We start from the raw sequence: 15,079 nt of genomic DNA, 5'->3' as shown, positions 1-15,079 counted from the left end.
TGAAATAATAGGTGTTTCGGAGTGGGTTACAGGCTGAAATCCAATCGGGGGTACAGGTGATTTATTTATGGAATAATAAATACATGGGGGTCAGTAACATGCTGAAATCTAATCAAGGGGCCGGGGTGGTTTATACATGCAATTATAAATGGTTAGGTTATAGGCTAGGATCTAATCAGGAGGTACAGGTGGTTTATATGAAGAATAATAGATATCCAGGAGTGATTTGTAGGCTAGAATCTAATCGCAAACTACATATGGTTTATATGTAGAATAATAGATACCCTGGAGTGATTTACAGGCTGAAATCTAATCAACAGATTCAAGGAGTTTATATGTAGAATAACAGGCACTCTGGAGGGAATTATAGGCTAGAATCTAATCTACAGATTCAAGGGGTTTATTTGTAGAATAACAAGCAGTCTAGAGAGAATTATAGGCTGGAATCTAATCTACAGATTCAGAGGGTTTATGTGTGCAATAACAGACACTCTGCAGGGAGATACAGGCTGGAATGTAATTGAGAGATTCAAGAGGTTTCTATAGAGAATGTCAGATACCCTGAATTGCACTACACTCAAATCTAAGCAAGCAGTTTAAGGAGTTTATATCTAGAATAATAGATACCCAGGACTAACATACAGGCCTGTACATAATCAAGAGGTACAGAGTGGTTATATGAGCAATAATAAATACCAAGGAGTGAATCAGGCTGGAATCTATTCAAGGTGACAGGAGTTTATATGTAGAATAATAGAACATAGAACAGTGCAGTGCAAGAACAGGTGCTTTGGCCCACAATCTCTGTGCCGGATATGATGCCAAATTAAACTAAATCTCTTTGCCTGTACTTGATCCGTATCGTGAGATACAAGCTGGAATCTTAAAGAATATACAACATAGAACGGTACAGCACAGGAATAAACTCTTCAGCCCACCATGTCTGTGCCAACCATGGTGCCAAACTAAACTAATCCCATCCGCCTGCAAAAGGTCCATATCCCGCTAATTCCTCCCTGTTCATGTGTCTGTCTAAAAGCTTCTTGAACATTGCTATCACATTTGTTTCAATTGAGGGTTCAGGGGTTTATATATAAAATCAACAGTATTCAGGGGTAAATCTAATTGAGTAGACCAGAAGACCATAAGTTATAGAAGCAGAATTCGGCTATTTGGATCATCGAGTCTGCTCTGCCATTCAATCATGGCTGATTCTTTTTCAAGCCCATTCTCTTGTCTTCTCCCTGTAACCCTCAACCCCCTTACCAATAAAGAACCTGTCAATCTCTGCCTTAAATACACCCAATGAATTGGCCTGCACAACAACGAATTCCACGGAAAAGGCAGGCATGGTAGTGTCGTGGTTAGCGTAATGCTATTACAGCGCCAGCGATCCAGCTTCAATTCCGGCCACTGTCTGTAAGGAGTTTGTACGTTCTCCCCGTGTCTGCGTGGGTTTCCTTCGGGTGCTCCGGTTTCCTCCCACATTCCAAAGACGTACAGGTTAGGAAGTTGTGGGCATGCTATGTTGGCGGCGGAAGCGTGGCGACACTTGCGGGCTGCCCCCCAGAACACTTTACACAAAAGAAGCATTTCACTATGTGTTTCGATGTACATGTGACCAATAAAGACATCGTATTTTATCTTATCTTAAATTCACCACCCTCTGGCTGAAGAAATTCCTCCTCATCTCAGTTTTAAAGGGACATCCCTTTATTCTGAAGCTGTGCCTTCAGATCCTAGTAGGTAATTCATAAATAATAGATAATCAGGGATGAATTGTACACTGAATAGTGAGTGATTATAGAGGATTCATTAATCCCAAATCTCCTATTTTATCCCACATATTGCTAATGTGGGCAACGGCAAATTTTCTTAATCTGCAAATTCAGGAGGCCATAGCAACGGGATTAAAACTCTTTAAAATGTTTTGTAGATCGTTGCCATGGTTATGATCTTGGGGGAGTTTGAATGAATGGTTCCTATGGGGCAGATGATGTCTTAGGTGTTTCATTTTGGATTGAGTTTAAACATCAGTAATATAATTCTCCCCATTCCTTCAAAATCATCTCAACTTTTGATTGAGATCAGTTTAACCTCGGTGAGCATCTGTTGAATTTTGAAGTCAAGTTTGTTATTAATAGTTATTCTCAAAATATTGCAGGAGTTCAAAAAGATATTAAAAATGAATTTGTATAGCTGAGCTATGCACTGTTACTAATTGCACGACTGTTGTTGTAAACCAATAACTGCTTCATATTAAGTACAGGACTATAAGTTCTTAGCATGGACCAAGTTCCCTGCAATAATTCCTAGCCAGTCAGATTTTACCTCATTTGCTGAACCCTCAAAGTCAAAGTCGAGTTTATTGTCATCTGCACAAGTCCATGTGTGCACAGGTGCAATGAAAAACTTACTTGCAGCAGCATCACAGGCACATAGCGTCAGATACACAACATTCACAAGAAAAACATAAATTAAGCATAAATTATGCAAAATTACACAAGAAAGATCACAATTAGAACAAAAAAATGTCCATTGTACGGCAAAGTGGTCAAAATGGTCATACTGTTGCTATACTGAGGTAGTGATTATGGTTGTGCCAAGAACTGTATGGTTGGAGGGAAGTAGCTGTTCCTGAACCTGGTGGTGTGGGACTTCAGGCTTCTGTACCTCCTGCCCGATGGTAACTGCGAGAAGATGGCAGGGCCCGGATGGTGGGGATCTTTGATGATAGATGTTGCCTTCTTGAGGCAGCACCTCATGTAGGTACTACCACTGGTGGGGAGGGATGTGCCCGTGATGTATTGGGCTGTGTCCACTTCTCTCTGCAGCTTCTTACATTCCTACACATTTGAATCGCCGTACCAGACCATGATGCAACCCGTCATGATACTTTCAACAATACATCTGTAGAAGTTTGTTGGAGGGTTCAAGTGGGATCAAATCTCTACTGCAGCAATAGACAATCTGCTGGAGGAACTCAATGGGTCAAGCAGCATCTGTGAAGGAAAAAAATTGCTAATGTTTCGAGTTGAAATCCTGACGCGGTGTTTTGACCTGAAACATCGACAATTCCTTTCCCCCCACAGATGCTGCTCGACCCGCTGAGTTCCTCCAGCAGATTGTTTGTTGCTCCAGATTCCAGCATCTGTAGTGTCTTGTGTCTCCAATCTCTACTGCAGTCTGCTCGGTGGTTGGAAAGAAATAACCCAATTTTTATTATATGGAAGAGACTTTCTTTTAAGGACCCATTTGGGGAAAATAAAAATACCACAGATGCTGGAAATCTGAAATAAAAACTGAAAAGGCTAGAAAACGCTTAAAAATCTGGAGTTTTAAGGTACAGGGCCCCTCATCAAAACTGAATGGTCTCCTGAAATGTTATCCATTTCCTTCTCCACGGATGCTGCCTGATCTGCTGAGTGTTTCCAGCAATTTCTGTTTTTGTTGTAAACCTATGCTTGATCTGTGAATTTGATCCCGTGGTCTTCCCTGGAACTGAGATAAAGGTGCATCTGGAGTCATTGAGTCACATAGCTCAGAAATAGGCCCTTCAGTCTACCAAGTCTGTGCCGACCATCAGGCACCCATTTACATTAATCCGACACTGATCCCATTTTATTCTCCCCACATTCTCATCAGCTTCCCCCAAAATTCCACTCACATATTCACAGCAATTTACAGCGGCCAATTAACCTACCAACCCGCACGTCTTTGGGATATGGGAAGAAACCGAAGCATCCAGAAGAAACCCACACGATCGCAGGGAGAACATGCAAACTCCACGCAGACAGCACCAGAGGCCGGGATTGAACCCGAGTCTCTGGAGCTGTAACCCCTGGGCCACAGGTCAGAAATGGCAGAATAGACTTTTGAAGCTAAGCCGGGGAATTTGGACCACTCTGTCCTGGGGGCACAATCATCTGAACTCTTGGGACAACACACAGTGTTGGAAGGGGAGAAAAGCAGGCTTGGTTCAAGGACTGAATGGTTGAAGGGAAGGAGCTGTTCTTGAACCTGGTGGTGTGGGACTTCAGGCTTCTGTACCTCCTGCCCGATGGTAGCTGCGAGAAGATGGCATGGTCCGGATGGTGGGGATCTTTGATGATGGATGTTGCCTTCTTGAGGCAGCGCCTCATGTAGATACTACTGATGGTGGGGAGGGATATGCCCGTGATGTATTGGGCAGAGTCCACTATTCTCTGCAGCTTCTTACATTCCTGCACATTTGAATCGCCGTACCAGACCATGATGCAACGCATCACGATACTTTCAACAGTACGTCTGTAGAAGGTTGTTAGAGTGTTCGGCGATATGCTGAACCTCCTTAACCTTCTAAAAAGTAAAGACGCTGGTGTGCCCTCCTTATGATTGCATCTGTGTGCTGGGCCCAGGACAGATCATTCAGCTCCTCGAGCCTGTTCCACTAGTCAGTGAGGTAACAATGAGCCGTACTCCCCACCCATTCACCTTACTCCCCACTCACCCATTCACCATACTCCCCACCCAATCACCTTACTCTCCACCCACCCATTAACCATACACTTCACCCACCCACTAAACTTACTCACCAGCTTTTGCTGCTCAATCAGTTTCTTGACCAGAACAATAAGTTCCATGAGCCTTCAATTTCAGTTCACTGTCTCTCACAAGAGACGTATCAAATGCACCTCGTGAGCCCATCCACCAACGTTCCCCATCCACAACTTTGGTGACCTCCTCAAATGATTCAATCAGTTTCATTCAGTTGGACACAGCCAATTGAACAAGGCTTGAAATTGAGGTGGTATCAAGCGAGTGTCAATAATCCTGGTGCACCATGGTCAGCTTGGCCAACACTCCAAGCCATTTCAAGTGCTCACTAATTTTCATCTGTGAGATCCTGCTGTGTAAAAAACAGCTATCAACATGACAACTTTGATGTTGTTCTATTAACTGCAGTGAATCACTTTTTGACTGCAAACCTACTTTCACTCTCAAAGATGCACTTCAGGGATCTCCTCCCTTGGAGGGATGTGTGTGCAGTTAAAAGCTTTGCAAGGAGTTTATTTCAGAGAACAAAATAATCTTAAATTATGCAGCTCACACCAGAAGACAAGCTGACAGACTGACATTTTCCTCCTGGAAGATGAAGCTACCTGCATTTTACTCTGGAGACACAAGAGACTGCAGATGCTGGAATCTGGAGCAAAAAACAAACCACTGAAGGAACTCTGCAGATCAGACAGCATCTGTGGGGGGGAAAGGGAACTGTCGATGTTTCAGATCGAGACTCTGCATGAGAATTTCACTCTGTCTTTGCTCTTCCTGATCACTGTTGCCTGTTTACCAGGGATAGATCATAGGTTAGTTAAATGGAGACACAAGAGACTGCAGATGCTGAGACCTGGAGCAACACACAAGGTGCTGGAGGAACTCAACGGGTCAGGCAGCATCTGTGGAGGGGAATGGACAGTCGACATTTCGGGTCGAAACCCTTCATCTTGACTAAATGGTAAGAGGGAAGCTGGCCAGTATAAGAAGATGGACGGAAGGTGTGGGGCAAGAGCTGGCAAGCGATTGGTGGATCCAGGTGAGGGGCGGGTGATAGGCAGACGGAGGAGGGGAGGGCAGAAGTGGCGCCGGTAGCCGGGAGGTGATGGGTGGAAGCAACGAAGGGCTGAAAATGATGGAATCTGATAGGAAAGGAAGGTGGACCTCCCCAGTTCTTCCTGCACTCACCCCAGCCCCCATTACCCGGTTTCCTTCCCCTCCTCTGCCCGCTCTATCTGTCTCCCCCACCCCCACTACTCCCATCTGCCCTCCCCACCTCCCTCACTTGATTCCATGCGCCGTGTAGAACATAGAACACTACAGCACAGTACAGGCCCTTCGGCCCACAATGTTGTGCCAACATTTTGTCCTGCTCTAAGATCGATCTAACCCTTCCCTCCCCTATTTTTCTGTGGCTATCTAAGAGTCTCTTAAATGTCCCTAATGCATCTGCCCCCACAACCTCTGCAGGCAGTGCGTTCCACGCACCCACCACTCTCTGTGTAAAAAACTTACCCCTGACATCCGCCTTATACCTTCCTCCAATCACCTTCAAATTATGTCCCCTCGTGTTAGCCATTGTCGCCCTGGCACACTTCACCTCCTTTTCCTGTCAGATACCATCATCATTATCCCTTCATCACTTAAGCCTTTGACCCAAAATGTCGACTCTGACCCATAATGTTGACTGTCCATTTCCCTCCATAGATGCTGCCTGACCTGCTGAGTTTCTGATGGAGGTGTACAAAATATTAAGAGGAATAGATAGAGTGGACAGCCAGTGCCTCTTTCCCAGGGCACCAATGCTCAATACAAGAGGGCATGCCTTTAAAAGTTATGGGTGGGAAGTTCAAGGGAGATATCAGAAGAAGATTTTTCACCCAGAGAGTGGTGGGTGCATGAATGCGCTGCCTGGGGTGGTGGTTGAGGCAGATACGTTGGTCAAGTTCAAGGGATTGTTGGATAGGCATATGGAGGAATTTAAAATAGGGGGATATGTGGGAGGAAGGGGTTAGATGGACGTAGGCGTGGTTTAAAGGTCGGCACAACATGGTGGGCCAAAGGGCTTGTATTGTGCTGTATTTTCTATGGTTCTATGGTTCCTCCAGCATCTTGTGTGTTGCCACAGGTTAGTTAATGATGAAAACGATCAGGGGTGTTAATAATGTCAAACATTGGCATCTCAAAGAGATTAGATAAACGGCAAAAGGGAAAAGATGAGGAGATATTGGTTGAAGCCGCAAATCAATGTGGTCTGGAATATGATTCCTTAAATAGCTCCAGAAGCAATTTTATAGGAACGTTGATAAGGGAATTAAACTAATTAAAGGTATTAGCCAAGGGGAAAGAGCAGGATCAAATGCCCTGCCTTTCCTACTACTGAAAACTAGCTTGTTTTCTTTCTTTGCTATTCTTGATGAGGGGTCCAGACCTGAAACATTAATACTTTCCTCTCCACAGATGCTGCCTGACCTGCTGAGTGTTTCCAGCATTTTCTGTTTTTATTTCAGATTTCCAGAATCTGCAGTGTTTTGATTTTCACCGAATAATTGGCTTGTTGAAAGGAAGATACTCCATTTATCAATGTCAAGTTTGTAGGACTGAAAAATGGGTTACTTCTTTCCAATGCCCAAGCAGGCTTCAGACTTTCCAGAGCACAAGTACATGGTTCTCCGAAAGTGGTGGCTCAGGTTGACCCGGGAGTATAAAAGGCTTTTGGCACACTGGCCTTCATCAGTCAGGGCAGAAGTTGGGACATTATGTTGCAGTTGTACAAGAAGTTGGTGAGGCCACATTTGGAATATTATTGTTCCGTTTAGGTCACCCAGCTATAGGAAAGATGCCGTGAAGTTGGAAAGAGTGCAGAGGAGATTTATGAGAATGTTGCCGGGACTCGTGGGACTGAGTTATGGAGAAAGGTTGAGCAGCTTGGGATTTTTTTCACTGGAGCGTAGGAGAATGAGGGGTGATCTTACAGAGGTGTATAAAATTATGAGGGGCATAGACAGGGTGAATGCATACAGTCTTTTTCCCAGGGTTTAGGAATCAAGAACTTTAAGGACATTTAAGACACTCTTTGATAGACACATGAATGATAGAGAGATGGGGGGCTATGTGGGAGGGAAGGGTTAGATAGATCTTTTAAATTTTTAAAATTTTATTTACAGCGTGGTAACAGGCCCTTCCGGCCCGAGTCAGCGCTGCCCATTTTAAATCCCCAAATTAACCTACCCGTACATCTTTAGAATGTGGGAGGAAACCGGAGCACCCGGAGGAAACCCACACAGACATGGGAGAACGCACAAACTCCTTACAGACAGCGACGGGAATTGAACCCCAATCGCTGGTGCTGTAATAGAGTTGCGCTAACCACTACGCTACTGTGCCGCATAAAATGCGGGATAAAATGTTTGCGCAACATTGTGGGCCAAAGGGCCTGTACTGTGCTGTAATTTTCTATGTTCTATGAATCAAAAAACCATAGTGAATTGCCTCAAAGATAGATCACCTGGGACTGTTTCATTCAGCAACCTTTTTAAAAGTTGTTTTAACTCAGAGCAGATCAAGTATGCAGTCAATTTCAGGCTACACTGTGCCTGTCGAGAAATTCAACCAGCTACTTCATAGCATCAGTCACCCCTACAGCTCCAACTTGATTTTTGCATCAGGGGCGCATGATATGATGTCATTTCCAATGCACTGCTACTTTTGAAGCTTAGCCGGGGAACGCAGACCACACTGTCCTTGGGGCACACTCATCTGAACTCCTGGCACAACACAGTGCTGGAAGGGGAGAAAAGCAAGTTTGGTTCAAGAAATAGGTTTCAGTCCTGAAGAAGGTTCCTGACCCGAAACGTTGACCGCCTGCTTTTCTCCACGGATGCTGCCTGGACTCCTGAGTTCCTCCAGCATCATCGTGTTTATCATCTTTCTTTGGTTCAAGAACCGAATGGTTGAAGGGAAGTAGCTGCTCTTGTACCTTGTGGTGTGGGACTTCAGGCTTCTGTACCTCCTGTCTGATAGTAGCTGTGAGAAGATGGCATGGCCCGGATGGTGGGGATCTTTGATGACAGATGTTGCCTTCATGAGGCAGCACCTCCTGTAGATACCACCGATGGTGGGGAGGGATGTGCCCGTGATGTATTGGGCTGAGTCCACTGCTCTCTGCAGCTTCTTGTGTTTCTGTACATTGGAATTGCTGTACCAGACTGTGATGCAACCAGTCAGGATACTTTCAGTAATACATATGTAAATGTATTCAGTGACATGCACAAACTGCTTCAACCTTCCAAGAACATAATGATGCTGGCGCATCTTCCTTGTGATTGCATCTATGTGCTGGGCCTAGGACAGGTCATCTGATAGCTTAACCCCCAGGAATTTAAAGCTGCTGACCCCCTCCATCATCGATCCCCCAATGTAGACAGGCTCATGTTCACCCTCCTTCCCCTTCCTAAAGTTCTTTAGTTTTACTGACGTTGAGCGAGAGGTTGTTGTTGCAGCACCACTCAACCGGGTGTCCTATCTCGCTCCTGTACACTGACTCATCACCACCTGAGATTCACCCAACAACATCTACCCATCTAACAGTTTCAATCTGTCCACCCATCTGTCTGTCAATCTCTATCTTTCTCTCATTCGTCCAATACCCAAAAGGGCAGTGAGTAGGCAGGACACATCCTTAACCACCATTCCTTGTTTTGCAGGAGGTTCTACTGAAGAGAGCCGCTGACCTAGTGGAAGCCTTGTACGGAATGCCCCACAACAACCAGGTAGGCATGTAGAGCAGAGTACGTTACCAGGAGAAGCCTCTGAATACGGTGTTAAAATTCTACCAGAAGGCCTTATTTCATTTTGATTGTTTGCAATGTTCATAGAAGAATATTAAGTGCATTTGGAACATAGAACATACAGCACAGAACAGGCCCTTCAGCCCACAATGTTGTGCCGACGTATCTATTCCCTCCTACCTACAGAATGCCCATATCCCTCTATTTTCCTCTTATTCATGTGCCCATCCAAGCCCCTCTTAAAAGCCCCCAATGAATGTGCCTCCACCACCCTCTCAGGCAGCACGTTCCAGGCATCTACCACTCTCTCAGTAAAAAACATACCCCTCACGTCTGTTCTGAACCTACTCCCTCTCACCTTAAATGCATTTGTGTGATTTTGGTATTGGTATCAGTTTATTGTCACATGTACCAAGAGACAGTGAAAAGCTTTTGTTTGTGTGTCATCCAGACAGGTCATTCCATACAGAAGTATATTGAGGTAGTAAAAAGGCCAAAAAAATGCAGAATATAGTGTCAGTTACAGAGAAAGTGCAGTGCAGGTAGACAAAAAAAGTACAAGGGCCACAACAAGGTAGATTGGTAGATCAAGACTTCATCTTTAGCGTATGAGACGTCCATTCAAGAGTCTGATAACAGCGGGATAGAAGATGTCCTTGAGTCTGATGGGTTGTGCTCTCAGGCTTTTGTATGTTCCCCCGGCGTGAGAGGGGGGAAGAGAGAATGACCAGGGTGGGAGAGGCCTTTGATTATGTTGGCTGCTTTCCCGAGGCAGAGGGAGGTGTGGGCAGGGTCAATGGAGACGAGGCTTGTTTGCATCATGGACTTGTCAATTATAGAAGCATAGAAACATAGAAAACCTACAGCACAGTTCAGGCCCTTCGGCCCACAAAGCTGTGCCGCATATGCCCCTACCCCAGAAATTACTAGGCTTACCCATAGACCTCTATTTTTCTCAGCTCCATATCCCTATCCAACAGTCTCTTGAAAGACTGTTATATTTGTATAACATATAATTATATTTACCAATTTATGTAAAATGGATTTATTCCTCAGGTAAGATGGCAGTTACAAAGATAAACCAACCTGTTGGTTCCTTCACAACCTCCAGAGTAATTTTGAGGTTTTTATCCTTCAAGTCAACCTGTGCTGACTGCTGCAACCTAACTCATAGAGTCATAGAGTCATACAGATTAGAAACAGGCCCTTCAGCCCAACTCGTCCATGCAGACCAAGGTGCCCAGCTAAGCTAGCCCCATTTGCCAGCATTTGGCCCATATTCCTCTAAACCTTTCCTATCCATGTACCTGTCCAAGTGTCTTTTAAAGGTTGTTGATGTACCTGCCTCAACCACTTCCTCTGGCAGCTCGTTCCATGTACTGACCACTCTCTGGGTGAAAAAGTTGCCCCTCAGCTTCCTATTAAATCTCTCCCCTCTCACGACTTTTGAAAGACAGCTGGACAGGTACATGGACAGGAAAGGTTTCAAAGCTTATTGGCTAAATGCTGGTAAATGGAACTAGTTTGGATGGGGCATCTTGGTCAGCATGGACCAGTTTGGCGGAAGGGCCTGCTTCCATGCTGTATGATGCTATGAGGCTATTTTTGAGATGTGAGAGGAAACCGGAGCACCTGGGGGAAACCCACGCAGTTACAAGGAGAACGTGCAAGTTCCACACAGACAGCTCCTGGGGTCAGGATAGAACCCCCGTCACTGGGGCTTTGCAAATATACCAGCTGTACCACTGCACCCCCTTCCCCCTCCCACTCTCAAGTGAGTGAGTGAATTTCATGAGGAGGATCTGAGACATCCTCTCAACACTGGCCTTTGGTTAGACAATATGACGTTGGTGCAGTCCAGACGGAGTTGCTGAGGTCAGGCTGTGTGAATAGAGAGAGAACAACTGAGGAAATATCACAGTAAGATGGACTCTTGAACTCACAATCTACCTCGTTATGACCTTGCACCTTATTGTCTGCCTGCACTGCACTTTCTCTGTAACTGTAACACTTTATTCTGCATTCTGTTATTGTTTTACCCTGTACTACCTCAATGTACTGAAGTTTTGAATGATCCGTATGGATGGCATGCAAAATAGTTTTTCACTGTACCCTGGTACATGTGACAATACGGATGATGTTATAAGACAATTATAAGATAAAAGATAAGATAAGATATCTTTATTAGTCACATGTGCATCGAAACACACAGTGAAATGCATCTTTTGCGTAGCGTGCTCTGGGGGCAGCCTGCAAGTGTCGCCACGCTTCCAGCACCAACATAGCACGCCCACAACTTCCTAACCCGTACGTCTTTGGAATGTGGGAGGAAACCGGAGCACCCGGAGGAAACCCACGCAGACACGGGAGGAACGTACAAACTCCTTACAGACAGCGGCTGGAATTGAACCTGGGTCGCTGTCACTGTAATAGTGTTATGCGAACCGCTACACTATCATATAAGACTATTGAACGGTTCCCAAGAACGATATAATGGACTCTTGACCTCACAATCTACCTTGTTATGCCCTTGCACCTTATTGTCTGCCTGCACTGTGCCTTCTCTGTAACTATAACACTTTATTCTGCATTCTGTATTGTTTTACCCTGTACTAAATGCACTGTGTAATGAATTGATCTGTATGAACAGTATGCAAGACAAGTTCTTCACTGTAATTCGGTACAAGTGACAATAATAAACCAATATCAATACCAATACCAATGATGTATAGTAGAAATAGCCAGTTGTCATATAGACAGAGAAAGCAAGTTACGTACAGTTGTAGGATTTGACATTGAATCTGGAAGGTGTAATGTGCCCAGACAGAAGATGGAGTGTTGTTGGGCATCATTATAACAGTGCAGGAGGCCACAGACAGGGTGGGAGTGGGATGGTAAACCATAGCAGTAGGCAACAGGAAGTTCAGAGTCGCTCCCACGCACCGAATGGCAGAACAACTCAAGGGATTGAATGGGCAACTTATGTTCTTGTTGTGAACTTTCCTGGCAGGAGATCATCCTGAAGCGAGCGGCAGATATCGCAGAAGCTCTGTACAGCGTCCCGCGGAGTCACAACCAACTCCCGTCTCTTGGCAACACATCCAGCCATTCGGGGATGATGGGAGTGAACTCCTTCAGTGGCCAGCTGGCTGTGAACATCTCAGAGACATCGCAAGCCAACGACCCAGGTTTGACACTCCGACCCTGACCCATTTCATTTAAGCTAAGATAAGATATCTTTATTAGTCACATGCACATCAAAACACTCAGTGAAATGCATCTTTTGCATAGAGTGTTCTGAGGGCAGCCCGCAAGTGTCGCCAACATAGCATGCTCACAACTTCCTAACCTGTATGTCTTTGGAATGAGGGAGGAAACCAGAGCACCCAGCAAAGATCCATGCAGACACATGGGGAGAACATACAAACTCCTTACAGACAGCAGCCAGAATTGAACACGGGTCACTGGCGCTGTAATAGTGTTACACTAACCACTACACTACCGTGCCTGCCCTAACGTGGGTTTGCGTGGGTTTGAAGGGCCAAACCCCTAAAGTTCATGACTCCAGGGAACTCAAAAGCAGGGAAAAAAGGAAATAACATTTGTCAAAAGGGAAACAAAAATTGGAGAGGAGGAGAAGGCATTGTCCTGGTTATCTATGCCCCAGTTGTAAATGATGTTGACTGTGGAAGGAAGGGTTCACAAAACCACCAGAATCAGATTTGTTATCACTGACTTAGATGGTGTGAAATCTGGAGCAACACACATAAAATGGTGATACATGTTCTCAAGCTTTTGTATCTTCTGCCCGAAGGAAGGGTGGGAGAAGAGAGAATGGCCGGGATGGTCCTTGATTGAGTTGGCTGCTTTACTGAGGCAGCGGGAAGTGTAGACAGAGTCCATGGAGGGGAGCAACACACAAAGCGCTGAAGGAACTCAATGGGCCAGGCAGCATCTATGGAGGGAAATGGACAGTCGACGTTTCAGGTCGAGACCCTTTATCAGGACTGGAAAGGAAGAGGGCAGAAGCTGGAATAAAAGGGCTGGGGGTGGGGTGTGGGGGCAGGGACCACGAGCTGGCAGGTGATAGGTGAGTCCAGGTGAGAGGAGGAAGGTAGGTAGGTGGGGGAAGGGGGGGGGGTTAAAATAAGAAGCTGGGAAGTGATAGGTGGAAGAGGTGAAGAATCCGATAGGAAAGGGCATTGGGACGAAGGGAAGGAGGTGGGCAGGTTGTGAGGGCGGGAGAGGAGAAAGAGAAGGGGTAAAGGGACCACAAGAAGGAAAAACAAAGGGGAGTTGCATGAAATTTGTTGCTTTGAGACAACAAAGACGTAAAATTATTATAAAGAACAAAAATAAATAAATAGTGCAAAAAATAGGAATAACGAGGTTAGGTTCATGGACCGGTCAGAAGGCTGTTGGCGGAGGGGAAGAAGCTGTTCCTGAATCGTTGAGTGTAGGTCTTCAGGCTCCTGTACCTCCTCCCCGATGGTAGTAACGTGAAGAGGGCATGTCCTGGGTGGTGAGGGTCCTTAGTGATGGATCCCGCCTTCTTCCCACTGAATCCGAGTAAAGAAAGTTTCCAGATTTTCCCTCGTCTCAGAATAAAGATTATCAGACGTGCATTTGAACCCTGTGACCTCCAGATGAGAACTCAGCATATTCTAGTCTTAAAATAAAAAGCTGCAGATGCTGTAAATCTGAGATAAAATGCCGGAAATACTCAGCAGGTCAGGCAGCATCTGTGAAGAGGTGGAAACAGTTAATGTTTCACTCGAAGTTGGAAAAGTTGGAAAACAAGCATATTTTAGGTTGCAGAGATAGGAGTGGGGGTGTGGAGAAAACAAAGCAAATGTCTGCGATAGGGTGAGCAGGGGAAATTAGACTGATATTGGCTGAGAAGGGGTGGTGACTGACAGCTAATGAGAATGGAGCAGGTGTAGATAGTGGGGTCAGTTGAGAAAGAAAAAGTAACAACTGTGAGATACAGAACCCAACAGCTGTCGGAATTTTGAAATAAAAAAATGCTGGAAAAGTCTAACTTCTGTGGATGGATAAAACATCTGTCAATGTTATACAGATTGATGACTTTACATCATCACAAACTGGAAAGGCTGGATATCTGAAATTGTAGACAGAAGGTGAGATGCGTTTTCTTGAGTTTGTGTCAGGTTTTGTTAGAACCGTAGAAGAGGCCAAAGGCAGAGATCAGAGTGGGGATGGGATGAAGAATTATAGCTTGGTAATCGTTCCTTGTCCCTCAGTTTTCCTCCCAGTGATTCAATGTTGAGACGCAGTCAAAGCTGGGCCTGCTACCAATCACCCTTCCACCCTGGTGATCATTGGCTGCTGGTGGTCATCTGACACAGTCTTCCCCCAGGGTGCATTGTGGGAGATGCAGTCCCACTACCAGTTCAGACATCCCACAGGAGTTCCCATGCTCTGTAACCAGCTGGATAATGGCTGAGAGGCAAAGGAATGCGATGGCACTACAACTCCCAGAATGCCGAGCAGATGGCTTCCTCTTCCAACCTTGAATTGGCCCAGAGGAATGATTGAAGATTAAGATTAAGATCTTTATTAGTCTCATGTACATCGAAACACACAGTGAAATGCAGTTTTTTGCGTAGAGTGTTCTGAGGGCAGCCCGCAAGTGTCGCCATGCTTCTGGCACCAACCTAGCATGCCCACAACTTTGGAATGAGCGGTGACAAAGGTGGCCATTATGAAATGAGTTGAAGAACTGCCCCACT

General features: G+C 45.3%; 1 protein-coding gene across 9 annotated transcripts in view; it reads left to right on the top strand.

Moving 5' to 3' along the window:
* The window catches only part of LOC127581620 (transcription factor COE3-like), a 408,223-nt gene that overhangs the window by 378,818 nt on the left and 14,326 nt on the right, over window positions 1-15,079 (top strand). For all 9 annotated transcript variants that reach the window (XM_052036201.1, XM_052036218.1, XM_052036192.1 and 6 more), the window contains 2 exons: window positions 9,243-9,308; window positions 12,337-12,514. In XM_052036201.1, coding sequence (XP_051892161.1) covers window positions 9,243-9,308; window positions 12,337-12,514 — 244 coding nt within the window. The remainder of the gene's footprint in view (window positions 1-9,242; window positions 9,309-12,336; window positions 12,515-15,079) is intronic.

This window comes from Pristis pectinata, chromosome 2 (assembly GCF_009764475.1).
Source record: "Pristis pectinata isolate sPriPec2 chromosome 2, sPriPec2.1.pri, whole genome shotgun sequence".
Lineage (NCBI taxonomy): Eukaryota > Metazoa > Chordata > Chondrichthyes > Rhinopristiformes > Pristidae > Pristis > Pristis pectinata.
Note: the sequence above shows the minus strand (reverse complement) of the source record. Positions and strands in the feature narration are given on the sequence as shown.